The sequence below is a fragment of the Bidens hawaiensis genome, unplaced genomic scaffold, assembly GCF_021521415.1.
Source record: "Bidens hawaiensis isolate Kalapana, Puna unplaced genomic scaffold, B.hawaiensis_p1.1 tig00039639_1, whole genome shotgun sequence".
NCBI lineage: Eukaryota > Viridiplantae > Streptophyta > Magnoliopsida > Asterales > Asteraceae > Bidens > Bidens hawaiensis.
Window position 1 is genome coordinate 86756 of NW_027505619.1, and position 27754 is coordinate 114509.

General features: G+C 37.1%; 1 protein-coding gene across 1 annotated transcript; it reads right to left on the reverse strand.

Moving 5' to 3' along the window:
* Positions 1–1573: 1573 nt before the first annotated feature.
* Positions 1574–15489, reverse strand: LOC143614322 (protein BONZAI 3-like). The gene is made up of 16 exons (XM_077087796.1): positions 15328–15489; positions 5606–5652; positions 5243–5392; positions 5088–5136; positions 4609–4665; positions 3942–4118; positions 3705–3839; positions 3511–3572; positions 3284–3383; positions 3060–3174; positions 2921–2997; positions 2664–2801; positions 2394–2558; positions 2209–2322; positions 2031–2127; positions 1574–1925 (listed from the first exon to the last, which is right to left on the reverse strand). Exons 1-16 carry the CDS (start codon positions 15487–15489, stop codon positions 1786–1788), a joined length of 1785 nt encoding a protein of 594 aa, XP_076943911.1. The 3' UTR covers positions 1574–1785.
* Between the last annotated feature and the right edge of the window lie 12265 nt (positions 15490–27754).

The following is a 27754-nucleotide window of genomic DNA, read 5'->3' on the forward strand; positions in this document are numbered from 1 at the left end:
TATATTTTATATTTTAAATGCTATACGAACTATATAACTTTAAACGATGCAAATATAAAATGTGAACTTATAGTACGTAGTTCACTAGGCAACAAACTTCTTTGAGCACATGTGTACTAGTATTATTTCTCAACTCAAGGGCGTCACATCTAACACTAATACCAGTTCACAATGGAAGGTGTATATATTGATCATATCAAGTGTTACTAGCTAGATCACATGATAGGGAAGCAACTTCTAACGATTCACACGTACATGAATTAACATGCATGTAAACCATCACAGTGTCATCTATGTATAATTAATAAACATATATTTATTATATAGAAGTTGAACGTCATTAATTTGAGTATAACTTATACAATTTATGTGCATGTACAGACTGTAGTGCAGTTACAAGAAAATTATAAATCTTAGTGAACATACCTACCTTATTTAACCCACTACCTTTAATATGAGTTAACGGAACATTAATTAATACTAATAAACACATAAATTATGTTATTTAATATTTTATAACAAAATTCCAACAGAGATTTCAATGTAAGCACGTGCTAGAATTGTTTCTTCGGCAATACTCCATTTATGTATCGTGACTTTCGACAATGGGTTTATCCTTCTTCTTTCAACCCAAATGAGCTACTGAGGATGAGGATGATGTTCTAGACGATCGAGTAGATGGAGGTTATGGATTCATTGCATACGGGTTAAAGCCAAGATGAAAGTGTGGTGGAAATTGAACTTGTAGATTTTGATAATTTTGCATCATATAGTTTGGGTGTTGGATTGGTGGGTGAACGGTGTTTTGAAATTGATCAAAATGGATTCAGGAATTGGGTTGGAATGGGTTGGCTCAAGTTTGAAGTTGAGTTATTGCATAAAAAATGTTGAAACGGGGTGTTATTTTTCATTTTTTTGGTTGAAAGTGAATATTTGGTAATAGTTTGGTTTTTTGATGTTAGTTGTGTGGGTGCTAATTTATAGAGTTTATAAAATCTTTAATATTTTATATTTATCCTTCTAGCCGGTGGAAGTTGGAATATGCATTCAATTTGTCATTTATTATCCTTTATTATTTCTTTTTCCAATTGGTAGTTTCATGTCCATTGCAGGGTTGCAGGTACAAACCTGCAGCACAATCTCTACCTCCATATCGATGAACCGCAACTTGCTCAGTCCATAATATGCCGCATATGCTCAGACCTTGGGCATTGGAGCCCATTATAGTTGCTCTAAGCAAAACAATAGACGAAGATGAACATACATTTTTAAAGAAGAAATTGTATTTATTACCATTTTCCACAACCTTTTAAGTTAGTTTTCTGAAAATATCAGTTATAATAACAATAATAATATTACTATTACTATTTAAAATTAATGCATTAATTTACTCATAAAAAACCAATCAAATCAAACACACATGTAGCCTTTAACCCACACTTTTATCATACTATATGCACAATATCCATCTATATAGATTTGCAAGACCCATATTATATCACAATCCATTTAATCATCATGGATCAGATATCAGGTCACCCATTTCAATCATTGAGATCACAAACACAATATTTTCAACTTTGAATATAGAACCACCAATTATATATACACCGCATTTTTACACTTAAAAGGAAGTGTTAATAAAGTCGAGATCCAAAAACATATTTCATAAAGTTCGCACCCACAATCAAATACGATTCTAAAACCATTGAGAAGTCAAAAAAAAATAAAAAAAACAAATAAAACGTGCTACTAAGAGGCTTCTAGTACGCATTTGACTAATGATCAAGTGACAAAAGGATCTGGTGGGATAGGAGACTCGTGGACCTTAGTACCAAGAGGCTTGATATCTCTACTTCTCATATATGTCAAGAATTGACCCGGTAACTCTTCCAATAAAGCCTGAACCATTGATCTTCCACCTTCTACACAATGTTCAAAAAACACATTATTTTAGGTTTATATAAATATTTGGTGTGTTAAATATAATTACATGTGCTGATTACTAAAAATGTTTCAAAAATACTTACGCTGCACTTCACGCATGGGAACAAACTGAACAATATCTCGAGTAGCTATTCTTCCCGTTGAGCTCTCCAAACGTGGCCCCGTATCAGCATCCAAAATCTGTTACAAGTTATTATGAGGGTCGCAAATCACATACCCACATTTGGTATAAAATGTTAACAAAAAGACCACAATATTTACCTCCATTTGTTTAAAATCAGCATTACCAACTCCAACAATTAGGATTGAGAGGGGTAAATCAGAGGCCCTGACCAGTGCATCTTTAGTCTCTTGGAGATCACTAAGAACTCCATCCTAATACAATAGCATAAGATTTATAAATTTCATAGAAATAAAAAGAGTAATGTGTATATACAAGTGTTTACCGTTATGATTAGCAACACAAAGTACTTGGTGGGATTGGTTGAAAGTGATTGAGCAGCTATTTCCGCAGCTTGATTGACTACTTGACCAAATAAAGTGGGCCCATGAAGAGAGACCGTATGCAGCGCATTCTTATAAGCATCCATTATCCCTTGTACTCCTCCAACCTACAAAATTGTGTCTATTTTAGCAATCTACAATGATTTCACTATGTGAAAAATAGTACAGGGGAAAAAAGGGGTGGGTCAAGTAACAGGCCAAAATAGGGGTACCTCGAAGTTACCAGCATTTCCACTAAGGTTGAAACAATGAGAAACAGAGCCATTGTATAACTTCCCTCCAAAACCCCAAGCAGGAAAGCGTTTATCATAATCATAAACTTGTATAACTTCCCCAACTTCCATAATAGCCTGTAATCACAAAAATTTATATATATTAATGAGTAAACAGACATATATTAAGTGTATGAAGACCCCTTGATGCATATATTATTTATAAACAGGTGAAAAAAAAGTGGGAAACTAGCAACCTGTTGATATGCATTTAAGCGACCAGAATAGTCGATATAATGCAATGAATCCGGATTTCGAGGATCACCATTTGAAGCTGTGAAAAAATGAATCATTAGCAGATGTCACATTTTAGCATAATTAATTAAAAACAATTACCTGTAAAATCAACGGCTACCATGAAGTTCATTTCAAACCCACTAGAAATATAGTCAAGAAAACTATACAGCTCCTTCTCCTCATACGTATCCACAAAAAGTTTACCCTTCAGAACCTATATAACATGTAAACATAAGATGCAATTTTATTGCTTTTTTTTGTAGTTATAATGGTTCACTAATTGCAAAGTAAATTACAATGCTTCACAAATTAACACAATTTACCTTCTCATGACCCTTGCTACGAGAAGATGGAATGACAAAATTTGCACCTGCTTTCATTTTGTAAAGATTTTCCATATCTTGAATTGATGTTTGCAGTTTACTGTAAATAATAAAAGCTTTCACAAATTAATTAGCCATACAGCTATACTTAGTTACGGTAGGGTAAAACACAAAACCTGAAGTGAGATGTGTCATTTATGTAACTACAACAAAATAACAAAAATTACCCCATAAATGTGTGGTTGCCATTGCTATTGAAGTCAAAACACTCTATTATTAGAGGGTTATCCTGTAAAATAGAATAACATATATGTAATTCAGTAGAAAACAAAAGAAAAGGCTGCTTAAAAAAATATCATATAAAGGCGATTTAATAAAAGATACAGTATAATGCGTATAGGATAAAATTAGTCAACTTCACCTTGCTCACAAATTGCTGCATAGTTATACACAAAGGCTTCCATACTGGGTCCAAATTATTGTTCACAACTTCTGTCTTGCAAACTGGAATAGGATTTCCAGCCTCAACAACCCTAGAGATTCTTAAGAATGGATCCTAAACAGGTAAAAAGATAAAAAATTTAAAAACAGATTCTGATAATCAAATGACCATGATTAATATTAATATTTTGTTAGTAGTCATTGAGTGAGTAATTACACTTTTAGAGAAATGATCCTTGTTATCCAAGTTTGAACACCGGAGTTTCATCTCAATAGCCATTCTGGAAGCAATGGTTTCCTCTGCATGAACAGTTATTGAACCCAAATATCCAATATCATGCCCATTTCTACCATGAAGTTTTAGGGTCATACTCCGGTTTTGGTGCGTCATGATCTGAGAATGTTAGATGAACGGGAATCAGCTTTAATCAGGTGTACCAGCCTAACAGGTAAGAATAGATTTGGGTCGAATTTATGTCTAGGTGACATATATTAGGTGCAATTTTAACACACTATTACTAAAATAGTAATTTGCAGCATAAAAAGTATCAAGTTACGACACAAGAACTAAAGGCGGGTAATGTCTACTAAATTGTCTTAATCCCAAAAAAATAGATTATAATCTAAGTAGCGTAGCTTTTTGATCATGTTAATACTTTCACCTATCTATACTTTTTCGATCTGACACATTTTGACCCTTATAGTCGTTTTTAGTAATAGTACATTTGGTATGTTTTCTAAAGGTTAAATGTCTTAGAAAGCGCCATTTACAAAGGCTTGATAAGTGTTTAAAAAAAGCGAGACAAGTGTGTTCATTGGTGAAGTGATCTTCATACAAGCAAAATAAACATTCAAACTCGTATAAAACTAGGAAGGAAACTTACCTCTGACAAAACACAGTTAGCTTCACCAATAAAATCTTGGTCTTTTAGGTCCAGCATCTGTGAAACATTAACAAAATTAAGATGATTTAAGATATAAAAAGATGAACAACTTTGAAGAACACATACAATAATCACACAAACATAAAATTATAAGTTGGAATGGTACAGGTGTGTTTGGAAATTGGTGAAAAAACGGGTAATGTTTAGTATAGGTATACCCCAAATTATTGAACTTTTTATAAATTATTGTGGTGTAAGATATGATTGCAAAAGTTATATTCTTATAATAGTAATCTTGCTTTTTGAATGATTTATGAGTTTTTTTGTACTAAAAATACACCTTGAAACACTTTTGACCCTTGAGAGCTATTTGACCCATTAGAGAGAAAACATAACACGAATCAACACATTCATAAGTAAATGGGATGACAATGCCACCTCTAACAAAACTATTTAAAGATAAAAGAAGCTTAATAGACCTTTGTTGACAAATTATGATACTTTGTATCCACATCATACACCCGGAAGCTGAAAATGAACACGGAGATATGCAGATAATTTACTAAATATTCAATGGCCGAATGGTGTCATACCAAATAGTATGAAAACTTAAATAAAATAGTGGGATGCTTACACCAATGGCTGAAAAATCTCAAAGTTAAATGCAACATTGATTTTCTGAATCCACATGGGATTCAAGTTGTTCATTATCACTTCAGTGCGACCAACTTCCTCAAGAGTTCCATCTTTCTTCTTTTCATATACCACTGCCATAGGGGTCGCTCTACAATTAAGAAAAAATCATAACATCAACATAATCTTAGGTTGTTGAATTGCAAAACAAACAAGAAAAGATGTTAATATCTAGTGTATGCATAAAACACATTCATAAAGAATACTTAAAAGAAATAGAGAGAATTTGAAGTCAGAAAAAGATTGCATGAAAAGAATACATAAAAACAACAATCATATAAAAATAAGATCTAGTTAAGGTACCTTTGACATGATGTCAAGATCACGTAACTTTGAAGCTGATAAAGATAACTGCAATTTCATTATCAAGGAGTCAGTCACATGTGGAGGGGAATACCTTTCAATAAATAGACATAAACAAAGTTAATAAGAACGTTGGTGTTGTGTTTGTTTTGTTATCTAACGTCACTATCAACAAAATACAGAGCAAGAAAGAAATGATAATAAATATATCTTTCTGACTTTTGTTTGGATAGAACTTTATATCTAATCATACAAAATGTTAAGCGAAAAAAATATGGAAATTCTTTTTCCCTCTCCATTCTAACAACAATGCTCCTATGCAGCTGAAGGTCCTCTTTTCAGACTAATGTTGTATTCTTCTAATACTTGTTACTTGTCATCTCACTTTTTCACATGTGTTTGCATTTGAATAGATTACAAGCACAAAGTACATTTTATTCTTACCATTGTCACTTATCAAGCAAATAAATAGTTCACAACAAATCAACTTAAACATCGAAAAGATCATTAACTTCAGAAAAGCTCCAATATATTAGTTTTATCATTTTTATCAGTGAAGTTGACATGCCAAAACCAAAAGAAAGAACCAAGCAGGCTATTGTAAAATGATTGATATCAGAAAACTGTTTGTATGATGTAAAGTATGAATATAAATCATTTGGTTATCAGTATCACCATTCACTTACCAAAGTAACATTGTCAACTGATTAATATCAAAACAATAAAAAAAACCTCTAAACATCATACGATTATATAATATAACAAATGATGAACATGTGCTAATAAAGCCAAAACAAAAGACACACTCACAGCCTAACGACTCTGAATCAACTGTTTTAGGAGGTTTCAAAGTGCAAAAAAAAACCGGTTATGATCACGATTTTCAAGTTATTTAGTGTCAAATTATCCTTCCTAATAAACAGATTGCACACATATCCACAAAATTAACTATAGCCATTGCCTGATTATTATCTTAATCTCGTCCTTCAAGTCACAATACCCTAATTCTAGGGCTTAGAGCTTACTGATCGCAGAGATTTCAAACCCTAACGGAACTAAAAACAGTGATACCTCAATTCTAGTGTAGAGTGGCTGAAGGCCTTTAGAGCGGTAGAAGAGATCAACTGCATCATTAGGTACCGTACCGGATGAAGAAGAATTAACAGCATTGCGTCTTTGATGTTGAAGGTTATGGCCACAGTCGCCTGCAATGGCCGCTTTTCCTCCGCTGACGTCAGATAAACAACCTCCAATTGATCAACTCGTGAACTTTTTATTATTATTATTATTATTATTATTATTATTATATGATATGAGTGTCAGACATATATACACAACACAGGGGTAAATTTGATTTTCGTGTACCTTTCCTTCCTTGTTACCTTCCCACGTAACTTCCGATGTTACCGCGTCCGCATCACAAGGTTTAATATCATTTACGTTTCTTTAATTTCTTATTAACATTATCGTTTCTATAAACAAATTCTATTTCCTTAATTTTTCTTGTATTCAAATATCCTCCTCATTCTTTCATAATATTACATATATTTTTTATATTTATTTGTAACTAGTTTTTATCCCCCGTATTACGGGGGTTGTTTTATATTATTTGTTCTAATATTTATTTATTTTTTGAATTTATATTTTTTTATTGTATGAAAATAAAATGTACTTATGGTTTGATGATAAATCGTTTCACAAATAAATGAGATGTTATAATCCGGTTTAAAAGCTATATGGTTTGATGAGACCTGAGACCCGTTTTCTTTTACTATAAATTGGTTTTCTAATTATTCATAATATTTATGAAATTTAATAATAATATACTTATGGTTTGATGAGACCTAAGACCTGTTTATTTTTTTTACTATAAAATTGGTTTTATAATTTAGATACTATATATATATATATATATATATATTAAAATAAATAAGATATTAATTTTTAGTATATCCTATTTTATAGGATTTTTACATAAATAATTTGGTGAGAATAATTTTTAATTTAATGAGATGTTATAACCCGTTTAAGGAAAATCTAGGTTTGGTAAGACTCATACCCATAAATTCGGGTCAAATGCATGAGAAGCCTCCATTTAAAAATCAAGCAAATCTGGTTACTCCAAAAAAAGGGGGAGCGACCACATCGCGACACGTAGGATTTTATGATTTCATTAATATATTATGTGGGCTTTTAATAATGGTTTATGGGCTCATAACAGTGTAATAGGTGTTTTATATTTGACCGATGATGCCATATGCGTAAATGAGAAAAACTTGATCAAATACATATATACACATATAGAGAAGACCTACGGTTACTTTTTCTCCAGAAACATAGAATTTGATTCCATTAACAGAAATACAACAAAGGGTGTGTAGGAAATTTGTCGGTAATAGTCAACTTGGACGACATTTGTCGATGACCCGTCAGTTTAGTGGCCAATGGTGATTCCAAGGTAACAACCATTGGTAATCTGTAAGCAAGAGCAAACCTCCTATCATTCGACAACCTGTTTATGTCGGGATTGTCATCGGCAAGGCTTATACCATCGACAGACAACTCCACCATTGATGCTCTTTTTTTATCTAGTAGTGGATAGTACAAACATATATCAGTTATACACTAAAGGATGAGACAATAGTTTGATATTATTAATAGTTATCTAGTTTTTATCCCCCGTATTACGGGTGTTGTTTTATATTATTTGTTCTAATATTTATTTTTTTTTTAATTTATATTTTTTATTGTATAAAAGTTAATAATATACTTATGGTTTGATGATAAACTGTTTCACAAATAAATGAGATGTTATAACCCGGTTTAAAAGCTATATGGTTTTGATGAGACCCAAAACCCGTTTATTTTTTTTACTATGAAATAGGTTTTTTAATTATATATAATATTTATGAAAGTTAATAATATTTATGGTTTGATTAGACCCAAGACCCGTTTATTTTTTTTACTATCAAATTGGTTTTTTAATTTAAATAATATATATATATCTTTTTTAAAATAAATAAGATATTATTTTTTATTATATCCTATTTTATAGGATTTTTACATAAATAATTTGGTGAGAATAATTTTTAATTTAATGAGATGTTATAACCCGTTTAAGGAAAATCTGGGTTTGGTAAGACTCATACCCATAAATTTGGATCAAATGCATGAGAAGCCTCCATTTAAAAATAAAGCAAATCTGGTGACTCCAAAAAAATGGGGAGCGACCACATCGCGACACGTATGATTTTTATGTCTTCGTTTGTATATATTATAGATGAATTTTCAAAAATTCCTTTTAACTCCTCTCTTCTTTCTTTCTGACCCTACCTATTAACAAGTGTGATAATAAATACTAGTAGCTTGTTTAAATTGAAAATTTTTTAAGAATATATGGTTAAAAAGTTTGTGTTGTGAGAGTTGGTGAAGTTATCCCGTTTAAATACAATAAAGTTGAATGAGCAGTTATAGATCGACAAAAGCCGTATATGTGATGCATGTGCATCAGCTTCTAAGCTCAAAATGCAATGGGGGAGCATCGCGGTTTTTAAAACCAAGGACTTCATGTAAAGCATGCAGAAGTGTAGAACCTACATGACTTGTTACGAAAACTTCAAAACGTACTTGTGTTTCTTGTGATGGCCAAAAGTTTAAGTCTTTTTAAGATTACTGACAAGTGACAACTAACGAACAACTTGTTGCTAGAATGGGCAAGTCTCAATGCTTTCATTGTGTGCTCGATCCATCTTGTGAGACATTCTCTACTACTCATCGGGTTGCTCAATCTCGACGAGCTTATTTCTCAAAGTGAAGGCCACTGAATGCCTTTTCAATCGTCTCTCAATTGTTGCTTTTACTACTTTTCACCAACACCAAATTTTCTCGCCATCACCACCTCTTAAGATTACTGACAAGTGACAACTAACGAACAACTTGTTGCTAGAATGGGCAAGTCTCAATGCTTTCATTGTGTGCTCGATCCATCTTGTGAGACATTCTCTACCACTCATCGGGTTGCTCAATCTCGACCTTTCTGGGAGCTTATTTCTCAAAGTGAAGGCCACTGAATGCCTTTTCAATCGTCTCTCAATTGTTGCTTTTACTACTTTTCACCAACACCAAATGTTCACGCCATCACCACCTCTTATTCCTCCTCCTACTCCTCATATGTCTAAAAGTACCTCTTACTAGTTATTACTTTTCACCAACACCAAATGTCCACCATCACCACCTCTTATTCCTCTTCCTACTCCTCATATGTCTAAAAGTACCTTGAAGGCTTGAACTCTAACCCGAAACTAATAGGTAAACGTGGCATTCTTGAGGAGAAGACTTGTTAACTTTCAAGGATTAGAAGAATACAAAGTGCATGAGACTCTTCAACTTTCCTAACTCTAATGATTAGAGCGATGAAGAGTTGGAGGCTTGAAGTAGAGTTATGAGAGTTGGATGTTATTTAAAATAAAAAAAAACCTCAAAGACAATTGATTAATATGGCTCTAGAATGAGGCGTTGAAGTCGTTAAGTGCGTTTTCGGAATAAATTATTTGTATCTTACGCATATACCGGCATATGTAGAGGTCAAACTTATTTTGGTTATACATAAGATGATGCTAGAGTTTTTCTCGTATTTATTTTTTTGATTAAATTTATGACTTTTAAGTGTTCAAAGGTTACAAAATGAAAATGGTATTTATAGATAACTTTTTAGCAGTGTCGACTCTTGGGATCAAAATGCATCGGAGACTAAGAGCACATCATGCTTTTTAAAACCAAGGACTAAGAAAACTTCAAGAGAGAATTCTATTTCTGATTAGGGTCAAAAGTTCAAGTATTTTTGAGACCATTGACAACTATTGGACACCTTGTTGCTGAAATGGCAAGTCACAATAGTTTATTTGTGGGTCTCTTTCGTCTTTTATGATATTCTCTGTCACTCATCGGGTTATTCAACCTCGACCTTCTTTTGGGGAGCTTATTTTTCAGCGTGAAGGCAATGAACTGATTTTCAATAATTGCACAACAACTGTCTTCCAAATCATGCAATCATGACTAAGGCGGTACTCACTTCATTGGCAACTTTGTTGAATCGATTGTCATTATGCCAAAACTTACCTTGATTCAGCCATTTTTGCTAACTGAACCTCATATATTGATTTCAACTTGGCCATGCTTTCATGCAAATTGCCATGTCCCCATCTACCTACTAGACGCTTACTGCCCACATGACACAATCTCCAATCCTAAATTCTTCTGCCCGCACTTGGTATAAAAAACAAAGCTACCTTTTGGCAATGATATGTTTTGCATATATTCACGTATTGGTCCATCTTGAGAAGTTTGATTTAAAGGATGCAAGATGTTCTTGTTCCTCGTCTTAAAAACTTTAGTTAGCTAGCTAACTTCATATTATTCAGGATCCTTTTGAAAGGGAAATTCCCAGCATGGAAAGGCATGAAGACAAGCAAACACATCTACACACCTTCATGACTCCAAGCATCTTACTAAAATTTAGCATAGTAGATTAGGCCAACTAGCTTTTGATATTATCTCTTTATTAAACAAGTTTTAACCTTTATTTGTTACTTCTCTTTTACCAAAATAGATCATTTGCTCCTCATGCTAACTTTCAGAAAGACACCATGATCTATGGGTCTATCTCCTATTGCTACTACGAGTGACTACGACTATTCTATTATTTTTGTTAACGATTTTTCTCTGTTCATGTGGTTTTACCCTTGAAGGCAAAATCCAATTTTTCATCTACTAGATATTTTCCTTGATTGTGTACAGACACAGGTCCTATGCAAGGTCAAACCGAAATGGTGGTACATAATATATGAAGCGTCAAATACGCTCTCTACTTATAGAAAATGACACTCACCAACAACTATTGTGCCCTTACACTCCTCAACAGAATTCAAGTGTCACATCACTAAAAAAGGTCTAGGCATGCTCTTTAGTGCTCATGCCTACACACTTTATGAGTTGATGCTTTTAGTTTAGCCGCACGTATTATCAACCAGTTGCCCAATAAAAGACTAAACTGTTTGGACAACAGGAGTACAGGACTCCTTTTGGTTTGCTGTCCAATAACGCCCCTAACTGTTATAACTTTTGTGTATTCATTTGCTGAGTGTTCAATTACTTACGTGATTACTTTACTCATAAATGAGCATCCGCGGTATCTAGCGTATTTTTATTGGCTATAGCACTCAATACAAAGGTTATTGTATCCGATTACTTACCGCATTTATACAACTCGACATGCCGAGTTTGATGAAACCATGTTTCCATTCTCCACGAAGATATCTCCTATCAAATGGCTACATTAATTCTATTCAACTATCTCGATAAATTTCCTACACAACAACCTGTTGTTCACTTGTTCCTATACAACAGGTTCCTACACAACAGCCTCAACCAATCACTATCCACTCTGCCATATGTCAAATGCCGAGGCTCTTGCCGAACCCACTGCCATGTTGACCCAAAAGAGAGAAACAGGCAGACTATTCTACGTATTGGAATTTAAACATAAAGTAGTTTAATTATTTAGTTCTGTAATTATTGTTATTATAGAAGGGCCAGAACTGTAAATATAAAAATCAGGCCCGTTAAGATATTTGGGGTTTATGACGGTTATTGTATAAAACCGTACAGAATATTAGCGTAAATTGGAAGCGATGTTTCAATATAAATAGGGCAATTCTCATGTAAACATTCATCAATTCCATCAATAATATATCACGTTCAATTTAATTGTTATTCTTCTTATTGCATAACTTTTGTGCAAATTCCCAGTTTATGTGTTGCTTCTGAATATCCAACAAGTGGCATCAGAGCCAGATTACAAAGTCCTATGTCAATTACAATCAGAAGCAAGGAGAAGTGAAAGAATGAATGAGCGGCGATTGAAGTCGAGATCATGAGCGATCTCAGGAAGATTGGACGAAGGAGCGTCCCGGGTGTTAGTCATGAAAGTGTCAATGTTGGCCAGGAGTTTCATGCAATATTCGCGACTCAGAAAGATCAAGATGGGATCATGTGTGGCAGCGCTAACACCGCTGCGAAGTTCGGTTCGATAATACCGAAAAGTCACGTTGATGAAATACAAAGGGAATTGGGAGGTCTAAAATTAGAAGATGATAGATTAAAGTTTAAAGATGGGCGTAGATTAACGAAAACCCAAGAAAAGAATCTGTGAAGAAGAATGAAGGCAAAAGCAAAGAAGATGCAAGAACCGAAAAGTAATTCGTCTTGTAACGAGCCATGTACGGTCAAAAAAACAGAAGTACCCGAAAAAACATGGCAGAAACGTCATAACAAACAGCAAAATCACTCGTTGAATGCCATAAATGTAAAGGTACGGGTCACTTTGCATTTGAATGTCCCCTAAAAAATTTCAATTTATTTAAAGAAAAGGAGTTTCTGGTTCATGGAACCCAATTTGAAACATATGATAGACTTTGGTATTTAAACACTTTGTGTCACAATCATATGACAGGAAACATGGTTGTGTTTAAAACTTTTGAACCAAGTTACGGAACTGAAACCCGATTAGAAACAGATTTTTTATTTGTTAAAGGTGCTGGTATAGTATCCCTCAATTTTGATTGGAACGGAGATAAGTGTTCCAAATGTGTTTTATGTCCCAAGCCTAGGAAAAATATGTTAAGTTTGAAACTGTTAAAGCAAAATGGTTTTGATATAATAGTAGATGGTGGGATGTGTTTTTGTAAAAGAAATACCAAATGGGACAATATATGCCGATGAAGATTTGGTAAATTATTTTGAAACAAAGAATATCATGGCTGAAACAGATGATAAGAAAAAGGAATTCTATCCCCCAATTCTGACATCATTTGATGATTGTATGACATTTTTAGACATTTTGCAGACCCATGTCTTAATTAAAAGATTTGGTTATAAGTTTAGAGAAGCATTTTATGGTTTACTCAGTTGGTTCCACAACGAGTATATAGACTCGTATTTCAGCCGACCTATACCACCTTACTTCAGTTTCTGGGAAGAAATCGATCTTTTCGATTTGTTTATGTTGCTGCAACTCTATGGTGGATATGAAGAAACCATTATACAGAATGGATGGAAATCAATAGCAATGAAACTTGGCTTTGAAGAAAACATGCACATTGAAGTAAGGACAGTTTACAAGCTCTATTTAGAAACATTGGAATGGTGCCATGGAACAATGCTTGGAAGAAAGATTGAAGTCAATGTCAACAAAAAGGAAGCTGGTCCTGAAGCAGTCACGCTTGAAAGAAAGAAGAGAAGATGTGAAGCTTGAATAACACTTTATGCTTAAGGGGGAATATTGGAATTTAATCATAAAGTAGTTTAATTATTTAGTTCTGTAATTATTGTTATTATAAAAGGGCCAGAACTGTAAATATAGAATTAGGCCCGTTAAGATATTTAGGGTTTATGACGGTTATTGTATAAAATCGTTTACAATATTAGCGTAAATTAGAAGAGATGTTTTAGTATAAATAGGGCAATTCTCATGTAAACATTCATCAATTCCATCAATAATATATCACGTTCAATTTAATTGTTATTCTTCTTACTGCACAACTTCTGTGCAAATATTCCCAGTTTATGTGTTGCTTCTAAATATCCAACACTACGGTGACTGGTACCAGAAAATTGTGTATGTTTTGTACGCTTTAAATATGAACACAAAGGGAAGCTAATCAAGCTATGGGGAAACACTAATAAAGCACTACTATACTCCATATTACATCCTAGGAGGGCATACACAATATTGAGAACCACCAAAAGCCATCATGTGACTTTAGACTTGCATGTATGGAAACCAAAGTTAGTTTAACAGTTGACTTATACTCTACTTAAATGAATGACACTACTCGGATATTCTCTCACCTAGCATAAAAGGCCAAATAATTTTAACCTCCATTGGGTAATGGACACACAATAAAGGTGCCTCCCAAGTTTTAAATAACACTGATATTTCATTAGAGTCAACCATAGTTCATACTTGCAAAGCAGTTACCATAATATACTAAGCCCACTAATCAATAGGTGGGTTGATTTGATTATGAAAAGTATGCATCCGGGTTCACATGAATTGACACAAATTAAACGAATCATAATGGGTCGAATCAACTTAAACGAGTCAAAATGGGCAGCTCCTAAATCAGTTGATAACGTAAAATAAGTCCAAAAGGGCGAGCAAATGACACAACCGCTGCCACCGCCACTGCAACATTAATCAATGGTACCGTCGCCGCCTTCTCTGTCCCACTACCGGCACTACCACCATGATCGACACCACTATTGTCGTTGGCACCACCTCCGCCACTAGTCGCCATAAAATAAATATAGTGGGTTAACCTATCTTGAACCTTGTTTTATACGACTCATATGAAGCTAAGCTAATTAATTCTAGTCCAACCAATTTTGACCCGAGCCAAAGTGATTTTTTAAATCGGTATGCTCTGTCCCGAAACATAATAAAACGGTTAATGTAGTAATTAGGCTTAGGCAATTAGCTTAACTGAAATTATCCTATTAGTATCAAAATGAATACTATTCCCCAGTTATGATTAGAAAAAGCTAATACAATGAGACCAACTTAATAGTTAACATCACAAACTTATTAATACGAAATATCAAAATGAAGTAATTTAAAGTGGTTAATAACAGAAATTTGAAGTTGAAGACGCTATGAATAAATACCTGAATTCTGGTGTAGAGTGGTTGAAGGCCTTTGAAGTGGTAGAATAGATCGACAGCTTCATTAGGTGATGAAACAGCATTGCTGCTGCTACTTTGATGTTGAAGGTTATAGCCGCCGACGCCAGCTTTTCCTCCGCTTACGTCAGAGAAACATCCTCCCATTCTATTCTATTCTGATGGATTGATTTCAAGAGTAAATTTGAGTTCGATCATTATGAACTTCATCTTCTTATATTATATAACGAATTGAATTGGGAATTTCCTATTGCTTGGATTCAAATTGTTTCGAAACTCATTAACATACCATTTTTCCACTCATTCAACGCTCAATTTCTCAAAATGGAAACAAAGTGTACTTTAGGGTAAATTCCTGTCTCTATTTCGTATGTTTTTCTCATTTTAACTTTTCAATAAATACCAATCTCTCAAATCCAAAACTCATTACATTTTCTATCTTATTTTTAATTAAATAATACTTTTATCATTACCATTTGTCTTCTCTTTACTCAGAACTATTTTCAAATATATTAAAAAACTAGTGTGAGGGCCGTGTAGTTTATGAAAATTAACGCGAGGGGTTGTGAAACCATAGCCAAATACAAAACCCAAAAAACGAATGACATTTCATCAACAAATGACGTGCTCATAGAAGAAAATATTTAAAACCTTTATTCCAACACCGTCAACCAATATTCATCTAAATCTAATTTAGAGCCCACAAACCATTAAAATATTTGGCTTCATTATCATTGAAAAGCTCGGAAAGAGAGAATCTTGACGCTGAAACACAAATGAAAAGAGAAAATATATAACATAAAAAAAAACCTAAAAATCAACAACCCCATAAGCAAAACACGAATGAACAAACATAGAGGAGACGATCGCAAGTATTTTGGAATCCGCCTTCTTTTAACACAAATACGTATTGAGTTTAGCGCCATGTAAATTTAAGTGACTTTATTTTGCAGGTTGTCAGTATTAAGTGATATCATTTGAAAAGTGGATATAATGGCAGCAAAAAAGATGTATATAACATGTATGTCTATTCCAAAGTAAGCTACCACAACAACCATAGTTTCCATAAATACATAACACTGATGTAATTCATGGCTTAAAACCAATGGTAAAATGGATCCACAAAAGCGACTTTAGAGTCTTAAGAGCCAAAACCAACAGGATTGCACTTTTAGATTGTAACCGATAAAGCCAGTAGCAAGAACAACAAAGACATACATATGCCCAATACTCATGCCCGTAATTTAAATATGCATCAACATGACTCAATAAACATTTTCAACATGCCATCAGGTAAACACCATGACTGCAACATAAAGCCTCTGAAGAAACACTAAGTGACCCCGGGCAGATTACGGATAATCTGGGGGTTAAATAGATGTTTCCCACGAGGGTTAGTTCCGGCAAAGATGGTTATTCTTCAGATGACCTGCAAAACAGACACCGTGAGCTCGTCACTGAGAAGGGGGGGTTCCTCCTTGTGACCACCCTCCGGCGTGAGAATCAGACTAGATTGCTCTGAATATAAGTGTATACTAAGAGAAATAGCTAGTGAAGATAAGATACAAGATAATGATACCGTTCCAAGGTGTTGGAGTATTTATAGCCGAAGGTAGGTTTCCAAGCAGGTACAGCCAGCTGTATAATATTCCTTTTCTACCAACTGTGGGCTACGCACGTGCCATGCTGGTAGTTGGTGGGTAGGCAGCGGCTGATAGTGACATGGCCGGCTGTGTACTATTCCTTTTCCGCCGGCTATGTACTATTCCTTTTCCACCAACTGCAGGCTATGTACGTGCCACGACAAGGGTTGGTGAGTAGGCAGCGGCTGATAGTGACATTTTGTACTAGAGCGTGCTCCTCGTACTGTTGTCGGTGAGCTGTCACCCTGTGATTGGTTCATGGGCTGCTTTGGTCAGATCTTGTCTATTTTGTCCATACCTTGGCAAGTATAGTACAAAAGATCTTCCAGAAGCGTACGGACTGGCTCATTTGGCGGGAGTATTCCCGCCTTGCTCATTCCTTCTTCAGGTGACACTGAATTATTGAGAGTTAGTGCCTTGTGCGTGTAGCCTTGCTATTAGTGCGGGTAGCCTTCCCTGATGGCTTGTATCCGCAACTGCGGGAACAGGCGGGGTACTTCACCATTGGGAGGCTTTTCCTGCGGGAACAGCTGGCGTACTGCGCGTAAGGTCTTCATCTCTGAGCATGGTTGGTCCTGCGGAACCAGTTGGTCCTTGCGCAGACGTCCCCCTTCAAGGTGAGTCTTGCGGGTCCAACTGGGCTCTGCTGGGACCTACCTCTTCAAGTCCCCCCAGTCCAATGTTCTTCTCATGAATTGTTAATAAGTGAGGTGAACTTTTGGACTTAAGCAAGGGGTTTTGGAAAGGCTTTTTAGTTTTAAGGTTTTCCGTCGGGATTCTTCCCGCGGTTTTCCTAATGACACTCGCAGAAATTCCCGACTTTTTTGCCTGATCTTTGGTTGTGATGCGGGTAGGTGTTTAACCCCTTCGCACATCGGGAGCGTTAAGTTTCACTTGTATAGATTCTTCACGAGGTTTTGGTAGTTTCGGACATAGTGATCAGTTATGTTAAACCACCAACTCCGCCTTGAAGTTTCAAACAAGCTAGTTCTCAACTTTCCAGCTATGCGGAGGTGCTATTTCTCTTTCCGCAAGCACGGTCCGGAAGATCCTTCTTGGTTTCAATTCCCTGCAAGTGCTAAGTATGTGAAGGGTTTCGCCTTGACACTGTACCCGCACTCGTCTTATAGTTTCTTTACTTCCAAGGTATTCTTGGCTTCCATTCCCTGCAGGTGCTAGGTATGTGAAGGGTTTCGCCTTGACACTATACCCGCACTTGTCTTACGGTTTCTTGGGCACCAAGGTAAGGGGGTATATTCCCTCTTATTTTTGAATCTTTGAATCTTTTTGAATTTTTTTTTTTTTGAAATTCGAAGAGTTAGTGAAAGGATAAGAACAGTCCAAACTGTTGAAGGGACGTTAGTGTCGTCTGACGGTTTCTTCTGACAGTTTCAGAACGTGCAGGAAGTTATGGCGACGTGACAGTATATGGTCGTTCCAGACGCTTTTTCAGGCGCGTGTGCGCGAGTTTTCGGGCGCGTGGGTGCGAAGTTTACGGCGCGCGTCCTGTCAACAGCTGTTGCCAGCTTGCTTTTTCCACGTGTCATAGTTTCATTGCACTTGCGATTTCCTCTCTCTTCCGCATTAAATTCATCGCATTCATTGCGATGAGTATATAAAGGGGGAGAGGGTTCATCTTAATCCACACTTTCACTTCTCTCTTCTTCTTCTAAACGATTTCCGGCGAATACTCTAACTTTCCGTCGAGCATTCTCCTGAAATCGTTCTTTACATCTAAAACATGTCTTCTACTCATGATCCAGAAGTCACCGCCGAAGAGTCCGACGTGTATATCGAGAACCCATCGTCCACTTCTGACAAGGACGATAAGAGTACTGCTGGCGAGTGCCAGTGTGCTCTTCCCGTCGACCTCTATCAGTACATCGTCAGGAAGTTCATGCTCGAGCCTTTCGAGCCTGAGTTTCCTGCGTCTCATCAGACGGTGTACGATGCCCCCAAAGGCAAGATAGGGGTATATGCTGCATTCTTCGTCTATGGGAATCTCAGGTTCCCATTGACGAAGTTTGTATACCGTGTTTTGGAGAGACACGGTGTGCACCTGACGGAGGTACACCCAATGGCGATCTCCAAGATCCGCCATTTTGAATGGGTGTGCCTCATTCTTGGTGTGGAGCCCCATGTCGACCGCCTGATGACCTTCTACTCCTGGAGGTGCATCCAAGGCTGGTACACCTTGGTCACCCGGATCAAGGGTTTGAAGATCTGTGCTACCGAGCGCAGTCTTCGGTCTTGGAAGCGGGAGTTCTTCTACATCTCTGCCCGTGTCGTCCATATTGCGATGACATTCAAGAACGGGAGAGCACTCCCCAGCCTTCACGCCTCCAACTACCAGGAGGCGGAATGGTTTTCCAAAATCTCCCGGATCCAGACTCCGGTTTACCGCTTTGCGGAGTCTGGGATGGTGATGCTCGGCATGAGCCAGGTGTGGAAAGATGCTGGGGCAGAGGCGCCACAGATTCCCATCGTCCTCGAATACGGTTTGAACTCTATCCCTTACGGTATGCTTCATATTATCCGCTAATTTAAGGTTTTTGTTCTAACCATTTCTTTCTTTTTATTTTCAGAGGGAAACAACTTGCAGTCTCTTCTGCAGCCGCGGGAGAGCGGTGGTCCCGCTCGGTTGGGTACTCGTGCTCTTGATGAGAACGAGTTGTCCATCCTTGAGCAAACGGCGGATCGGTTTGTGGAGGCCTACCCGCCAGGCCACGAAATTCTGAGCGCCACGCGGCCAGGTAAGGGATTATTTAACCCTCGCCCTCTCAATGCTCAAACCTCTGCTGGAATTCCTCTAATTTTGTCATCTTCTGATGAGGAATCCGCAGATGGTCCTTTCGCGAGGAAGAAGGCTGCTGGCGGGAAGGGCAAGGCGAAGGTTGCCTCCACTGCCGATCATGGGAACCGGTCTGACTCGGAGACCGGAAGCGAGGAGGCGGCGGGGAACCCTGGTGGTGGTGAGACCATTGTTCCGGAGGTTGAGATAGCTGTCACCTCCGGGCAGCCTAGTACGACGACGGTGACCGGCGTGAAGAGGCCGGCTCCATCAGGTTCGTCCCTGCCTATCCGATCCTTCAAGCTCAAGAGAACTCGTAAGTATAAATTTCATTTGCTTTAACTGCATATCTTTCCGCCATTATACTTATATATCTTGTCTTCGTGCAGGCGTGGATGCTACCGCATTCCAAAGTGGAGCGGGGAGGAGCGTTTCTGGACCCATGACGGTAGGTTTGATCAACCTACCCGAGGCGATGACCCAGGCGGCTACGCCTGTTTGCAGTATTGGTTCAGTTGCTCATCCCGTTGAGGCAACTGTTCCAACTGTAACATCATCCTCGCCGGCTGTCAGTGCCATCTTCACGGAATCCTTCACTGAGCCGGCGGTGGTTTCTTCTGCGGGTTCTTCCGCGGCGACTGCCACGGTTGTGAGTTCACCTCCGGTGAGTTCATCTCCGTTGGTTTCTACCGCGGCGGCCTCCACCATGCCTCCTCCGGCGCCGGCGACCGCGGCCGGTCCTTCAGGTATGTTCGGGGTTGAGGCGTCTAGCCAATCTTTGCCTCCTTCCCGTCTCCTTGACCTTTTGGATGGATATCCCTTAGGTTCAGGTGATGGGTTTGGTGGCTATCGGCCTGTTGTCGACCCTACAGGTGTGTGGGGTTATCTTGGCCTTATATCCCTTTTATCATTTTTTTTTCTCTAACTGTTTTTTGTTTTATTGCAGTTCGTGATTCCAACGAGGTGTACGCTCCTCGGTGGAGTATCCGCCGGGGAACGACCCTCCGGACTGCTGGGGATTGCGTCGAATGGGCGCGCCACGCCGCCCCAAGCGGTGCGTTGGGGGAGGCAATGGCTAGCTACCAGGAGGGTAGGCTAACCAATGAGCTTAGAATTCTCCTTGCCCGGATGCAGCCGCGCGTCGAGCTGCTTTGTCGTGAAAATGACAAGTTAAAGACGGCGCGTAGCGTGGAAGTGGCTCAGGCGCGGGCTATCCGGGAGGAGAATAAGAGGCTCGCCGCCGTTGCTGCGGAAAAGGAGAAGGCCTTCAAGGCCCTCGAGGTTGAAGTTCAGGCCCGGCTGGAGGCCCGTTCCAAGGCTACCCAAGCTGTTAACGAACAGCTTCGGTTGGCTAAGGAAACTGCACGGAACGCAACTGAGAGGGCCACCAAGGCTGAAGCTGTTGCTGAGCCTCGACGCACCGAGAATGAGGAACTTAAAGCCAAACTCGAGAGGCTCCAGCAGGCTCATGATGCCTTGGCCATGGAAGACGCCAAGAAGCTCCAAGAGATCTTGGACCAGAGAGGCATGCTTGACCACACTGAGCGTAAGCTGAAGGGCGTTGAAGAGGCTGCAACTAAAGATGTGTTGCTTGCCAACCTTACTAAAAACGAAGCAGAACGCGCCCGTGATGAAGCTCAAGCTGCCCTCCGGGAGGCTCTGGTTACCAAGGAATGGCTTCTACGAGAAGCGTTGTCGCAGGTATGTGCAGCTTCATAACTTCTTTACGCTTTTCCTTACACTTAGAAGAGTTTTTGATATACTTCTGTTTTGTAGGTTGTGCATCGGGTTCTTACGAACACATCTTATGACGATGCCATGAGCGCAGCCCTCAACGCTTCTCATGAGGATGGGGAAAAGGCTGGCTTCCTGCTTGGTCTAGGGTTTGTTGAGAAGGGCATCCCGCCTTCCAACTTCCCTCTATATGACGTAGATACTGAAGCTGCTTATGACCAAGCAGTGAACCAGTATGCTGCTTTCCCGCATCCGGTGGTGGAGAAGGTGAACGAGATTACTGCTGCTGATGATGGGCTAGCTATTCTCAAGGCTTTCCTTGAACCGCCACACTCAACTGATGGTGCGGGTTCAAGTGGGAGTGGTCCTGAAGCTTGAGCCTTTAGATCCCTCTCCACCGTTGGAATAGATTTTTATTTTTGTATAGATTTATATTCTTGTATGCGGGTATGTGCCCGGCCATTCTTGTAATACTTAAATTTTTATGGAATATAAATCTTTTGTTAATGCCTTGCCTTGTAAACCTTATATGTTTTGCTCATGCATATTCTAGTTTAACTTAGCAATTTCTTAAGTACTTTGGATAAGTTAACCTTTCAACGTGGCAGATGATAGGTTAAAGTTTTGCTTCCTCTTTCGTGATTGTGCGGGTAAGACCGTCACTTTCACTTAGTAGGATGGCTAAACTTTACCTATATCTGACCTGCGTGGAGGTTTTCCTCATCTTTTCCTTAGAAATTTTCTAAGTGTTTTGAATAAGTTAACCTTTCGACGCGCGGTTGTCAATAGGTTAATGTTCAGTTTCCTCTATCATGATTGTGCGGGTAAGACCGTCACTTTCATTTAGTGGGATGACCAAACTTCACCTATAACTGACCTGCGTGAAGGTTTTCCTCATCTTTTCCGTAGAAATTTTTTTCCGTTTTTTGTGTTTATGCGGGTTTTGTCGCCTTCCACACGCAACGACTTACTTCTTCCCATACTTATTTAGGCGGTGAATACCGGCATATCAGTGTGGGAAGTTCATAAGTATAAAGGTAAGGCTATCAACACAATGTGATAAAGGAGAATCATTTCCATTAGAAGTGGCTCTAGGCCTTTTCTTTACAAGTTTGGAATTGATCTACATGTAACATTTGCGTAATTGAGCTCCATTCCATGTTCTTGGGATGGGAGTGCCATCGAGCCTTTCGAGCCGGTATGCGCCCTTTCCCAAAACTTCTTTGATAATGTATGGTCCTTCCCAGACCGTGGCCAGCTTTCCTGGGCGCTCTTGGTTCGAAGCCTCGTTGTTACGCAATATGTAGTCTCCTACATTGAAGTTGCAGAGTTTTACCCGCCTGTTGTAGTATTTTTGCATTTGTCGCTTGTAGTTTTATTCACGCGCTCCGGCTAAGTCTCTGCGTTCCTCGGTTAACATAAGGTCTAACCGTCTTTCCGCATCATTGTCTTCTGGCTGAATCAAGACCCTTGGTGAGGGTAAACCAATTTCGACCGGGACCATGGCTTCAGTACCATAAGTGAGGTTGAACGGGGTTTCTCCCGTACTGGCCTTCTTCAGCGTTCTGTTTGCTCAAAGGACGTGTGGAACTTCGTCCACCCAGCCGGATCTGTGTTCCAAGAGTCTTTTCTTTATGCCGTCGACGATGCTCTTATTTGCTCTTTCCACCTCACCATTACCCTGCGGGTGCGCCATTGAGGTAAAGGTGTGGGTGATTTGAAGTTCTTCCAGCCACTTTTGTAGCTTCTTGTCAGCAAAGTTGGTGCCGTTATCGCTCACCAAAGTCTGTGGAAGTCCAAAACGACAAATAATAAATTCCCAAATAAATTTTTTAATATGTTTTGCGGTTGTTTGGGCTAAGGGTTTTGCTTCTATCCACTTGGTGAAGTAGTCGATGGCTACCACAAGAAACTGAACGTTTCCTGCTGCTGTGGGAAATGGCCATGTCACATCGATGGCCCACTTCTGAAATGGCCATGAAGAGGTGACTGGAACAAGTTCATTCTTCGGGCGATGCGTGTTGGGTGCGTAGAGTTGGCAAGCCCTACACTTTCTGATGTATGCCAGCGCATCCGTATGCATCCCCGGCCAAAAGTATCCCGCGTTGTTTAGCTTAGCTACAACAGATTTTAGGGGTAAAACTGAAATTCAACGACATTACCAACGACTTTATAAGAATCAAAATGAAATTCATATCGTCGACATGCTACATTGCAACTACACACGAACATATGAGATTGTTTTGTACGAGACCTCGAGGATTCTTCATCACCATCATCATCATTGACGGATGTAACGACTATATCTTTCTTCATCAGTGTCTCAAATTTGGAAAACCTAGCCATCATTGACAACAGATAACAAAGACCCCAACAAATCTCAGATAAAGATGGCGATAATCGAAGCCACAAAACCAGCCATAAGCATATTCAATAAAACAAATGTAAGCCGCTACCATAGGCGTCGCTTAAATTATCGCCGCCTTGAATGGCGAAGAAACAACGTGTTTTGCTTGCCTCTCTATAAAAACAAAGGCTAAAAAATCTCATGTGTGAAACCATCATAGTTCAAAAACGGTAGCAAACATACTCGAAATTAAAGCATCAAGCAACGACAAACATGCTAGACAATTAGATGGCGAGACACACCCCCACACATACGCATACATAACTATGTAAATACAAAGGCCAGCTTCAGTACCACATTGTGAACCAAAACATTAAACCCAATTGTTTTATAGCATAAAACAGAACCAGTTCTTTTTTTCTTTATTTTTTTTTGTATTTGGATTTTGGATGGTTTAAAATGAACGGCCTACATGTCAGATGAGATGCAAGACTATGGTTTGATGTTTGATGTTTGATTTTGAATAACATCAGAGAACTTGGTATTAAAGGTATGTCATATAAAACTCAAAAAAAAAAATCGAATCAAAGCACCACAGTCCACTCAGGAAGCAAACCCCTTCTCTAACCCAACGTCATGAATAATTTGGGGGTTTATGTCACAAACCCTAACTACCGGACCGCTCGTCTTACCCCGCCACCGCCGCCGCCTGGAATTCCAAAAAGGAACCCGACAACGACGTAGGAAACCAGAGATGCAGAAGGTTCAATTACAATGTGGAGAGACAGATGGAAAGGTTAATCACACGTGGAGGATTTCTAGATGAATAGAAAATGTACAACATTAAAAGCCAAAATTATAAAACAATTAAGCATTATTGCAAATAAGTATAAAACATAATGCATGAAATCCAACTTTAATAACCAACTTTACAATTTGGGAAGCACAATATACAACTTTCTTTGTTAAGAAAATTGTAATTTAATATATATATATATATATAATGTCTGCTTGGTCGTGTACATTGTTTATCAAAAATCAAAATCTTTAGTAAATGTCTGCTTGTAGCTCTTGATAAGGTAACATATATGTCTGCTTATAATTCTTTCGTATGACAAGTAAGGTTCCTCAAGTACATACCAACCCTGGATAAATGATAATGTATCCATAAAACTAACAAAAAATTCATATACATAAAATATCATACATTTTAATCAATTAATATGATGTCATTTGAGATCATTTTCTCATGTTTATCCAAAAATCATGATTATCTCAAAAAACAGATTACTTAAACTTTATTAGATAATCATCCTTAGAATCTTTAAAATTTATAATTGATTTGATCATGATAAATTTGTTGTCATTAATATTCTGTGTATGACAAAATTTTAATTGATTTTATATTTTACAATTAACAATTGTAAAATCAAGCAAGATATAAAACCTGAAAATTAAAATATAACAAAATGATTTGTTTCATTTTATATGAATGTAATTGCCACATAAATGACAAGGACATACTAACCTTAAAACATGTTCAAATAATAGTGATCATTCTGAGTTAGTAGAATATTAGAAGATTTAAAGTTGCATAAAGTGATTGTAGTGATTCTTATTTATAATACTTGAAAACATTGAAACATGAATGTTTACATTTTGAATACTAATCTCATGTTATTAGTTAATATTATGGGAAATTGTTAGAATATTTAACTACTCCATATACAAATTTTAACAACTTATAGAAAAAAAAAGATTTCGGATTTTATGGAAGCATATTAAATGACTTTTAACCGGATTAACTGTTTTATTTTAAATAATTAATGTGAATATTAAATATCCTTGAAATATAATGAGAAACATGTTTAAGTTACAAATAGTATATAGTGAAAATAAAAATAATATACATTTCTATCAATTACATTATAATTTAGATGTGAATCTTAATGAATTTTTATAAATTTTAATAATACATGTTATAACTATAATTGTTTTTTAAAAAATCGTCTATAACTTTATTATTTTGAATATAAATACTTTAATTTTGTACTAGCCAACATGTAAAACTAACATAACCCCAGTTCGTTGAACTTGTATTAAAATAAAGTTATTAAGTTAATATAATATTGAAACTATGTAAATAACTGATGAAAAAAATATTATAGGCTTCAATATCCTAAACGATTTTTGGGAAACGAAAATAGTGGAATGAGATCGAAACAATTTTTTTGGTTTAATGTTTTGAATGCTTTTAGTAAAGTAATTTGTCTTATAAAACATATTAAATTAAATATATTTAAATGTATAAAAAAGTATAAATTAAGCCATAAAATATATGTTTCTGAAGTATTTTAGCCTGAGTTGCGGAATAAAATATTGAAAACTAAATATTGATCTTCTTATTGCTAAAACCTTTTATACTACACAAAAAAAAATATAAATAAATGACAAATAGTTCATATAGTAAATCGTCATACATATGAATTATAATTACAATGTTCAAGATATATATAATAGGTATTCTCTATGTTTGCAATAATTATACAAAATGTTTAGAGAAAATTAAGAAAAATACACATTTTCCTGAGTTTAAATGCATATGTGAAAATTTTAAATCTAAATTTGAAAATAATTCTATATAAAAAATTATGCACTGCTACTCGAATCCCAGTTTAAAATCAATTTCTAGTTTCCATACAAATCTAAATTATTCGACAATGATGCACCTTTATTTTCTTTAATTTGCAATGATCTGTGACTGAAAAATTTTGTTCTTATAAACTTGCAATTTCAATTGTGATATTTCCTTATTTTCTTATTTCATAATTAATGTTAATGAATGAATGGATTATGATTTACATTTAATAAAAGTTGAATTCTTATATTGAAATGGCTTAAAAAATAAGGACCGTATATTGAAATGAGTTGAATAAAAAAGTGAGGATAGCTAAGAAATTGACAAGTGATAAGAATGAGTAGTCTTTATTAGAATAAATAGATTATATGACATGAATAGTAATTTTCAAATATACAGATTTCTCTCTCCTCCACTGGTAACACTTTAAACCGGCTCTACATTATAAAAACTTCACTCACTCATTTTAAATCAAAGATTCCCTACAGAGGAGATTTCATAGCTGATTCCTTACTGTAAGAGGCCTCCGACAGGTTCTTTTACCAGGGAGGCCCAGTAAAGAGGAAACGAATGGTTTAGCAGGAGCAGCATAAGTCTCGGATAAAGGCTTCACCGGTCAGGTATTCACCGGCTTTTCTTTCTTTGGTTGCAGTATCGGAATATCCTCTTAATTCAACTGAAAAGGTAGTTTTATCAGTAACAGAAAATAGTAGCATAATCCACTCCTGATGAGTTATAAAAGACCCTCTCCTACCAGCTGGAATCATTACCTCCAGATTCTTCAGCTGTTCCCGGATGCTTTAGCTGTTGAGGCTAAGAAGGCAACTAGTTGAGGGCGAGGTATACAAAGGCAAGGAGTCAGAAGCTGGTATCAGAGTGAAATCAAGTTAGGTTTGAAGACATGTTATGAATCTGTTGGCGCTATTGATTCTGTTGGCTCTGCTAGTGCTTCGATTCTTCTATCCTAGACTATTTCGTACGAGTAAGCTTTCGAAGTCGGTTATTGAATGAGTGGATATCAGGAATGGTCCCACATCCTCCCTTTCACCCTTCATGCTAAGACCACTTTGTGTACAGCGTCTTCTATCGCTATCTACTGTGATTCTCCCGGAGTGAGGACACAGCTGGAATAACCCGAGAGAAAGACAAAACAAGGGTTCTCGTACGAAACAGTGAATGAGATCATGACAGCACATCCGAAACGATAAACAGAATAAACCCATATCGAGGTCCTAATTGTACGACTTTGGTATGATGTC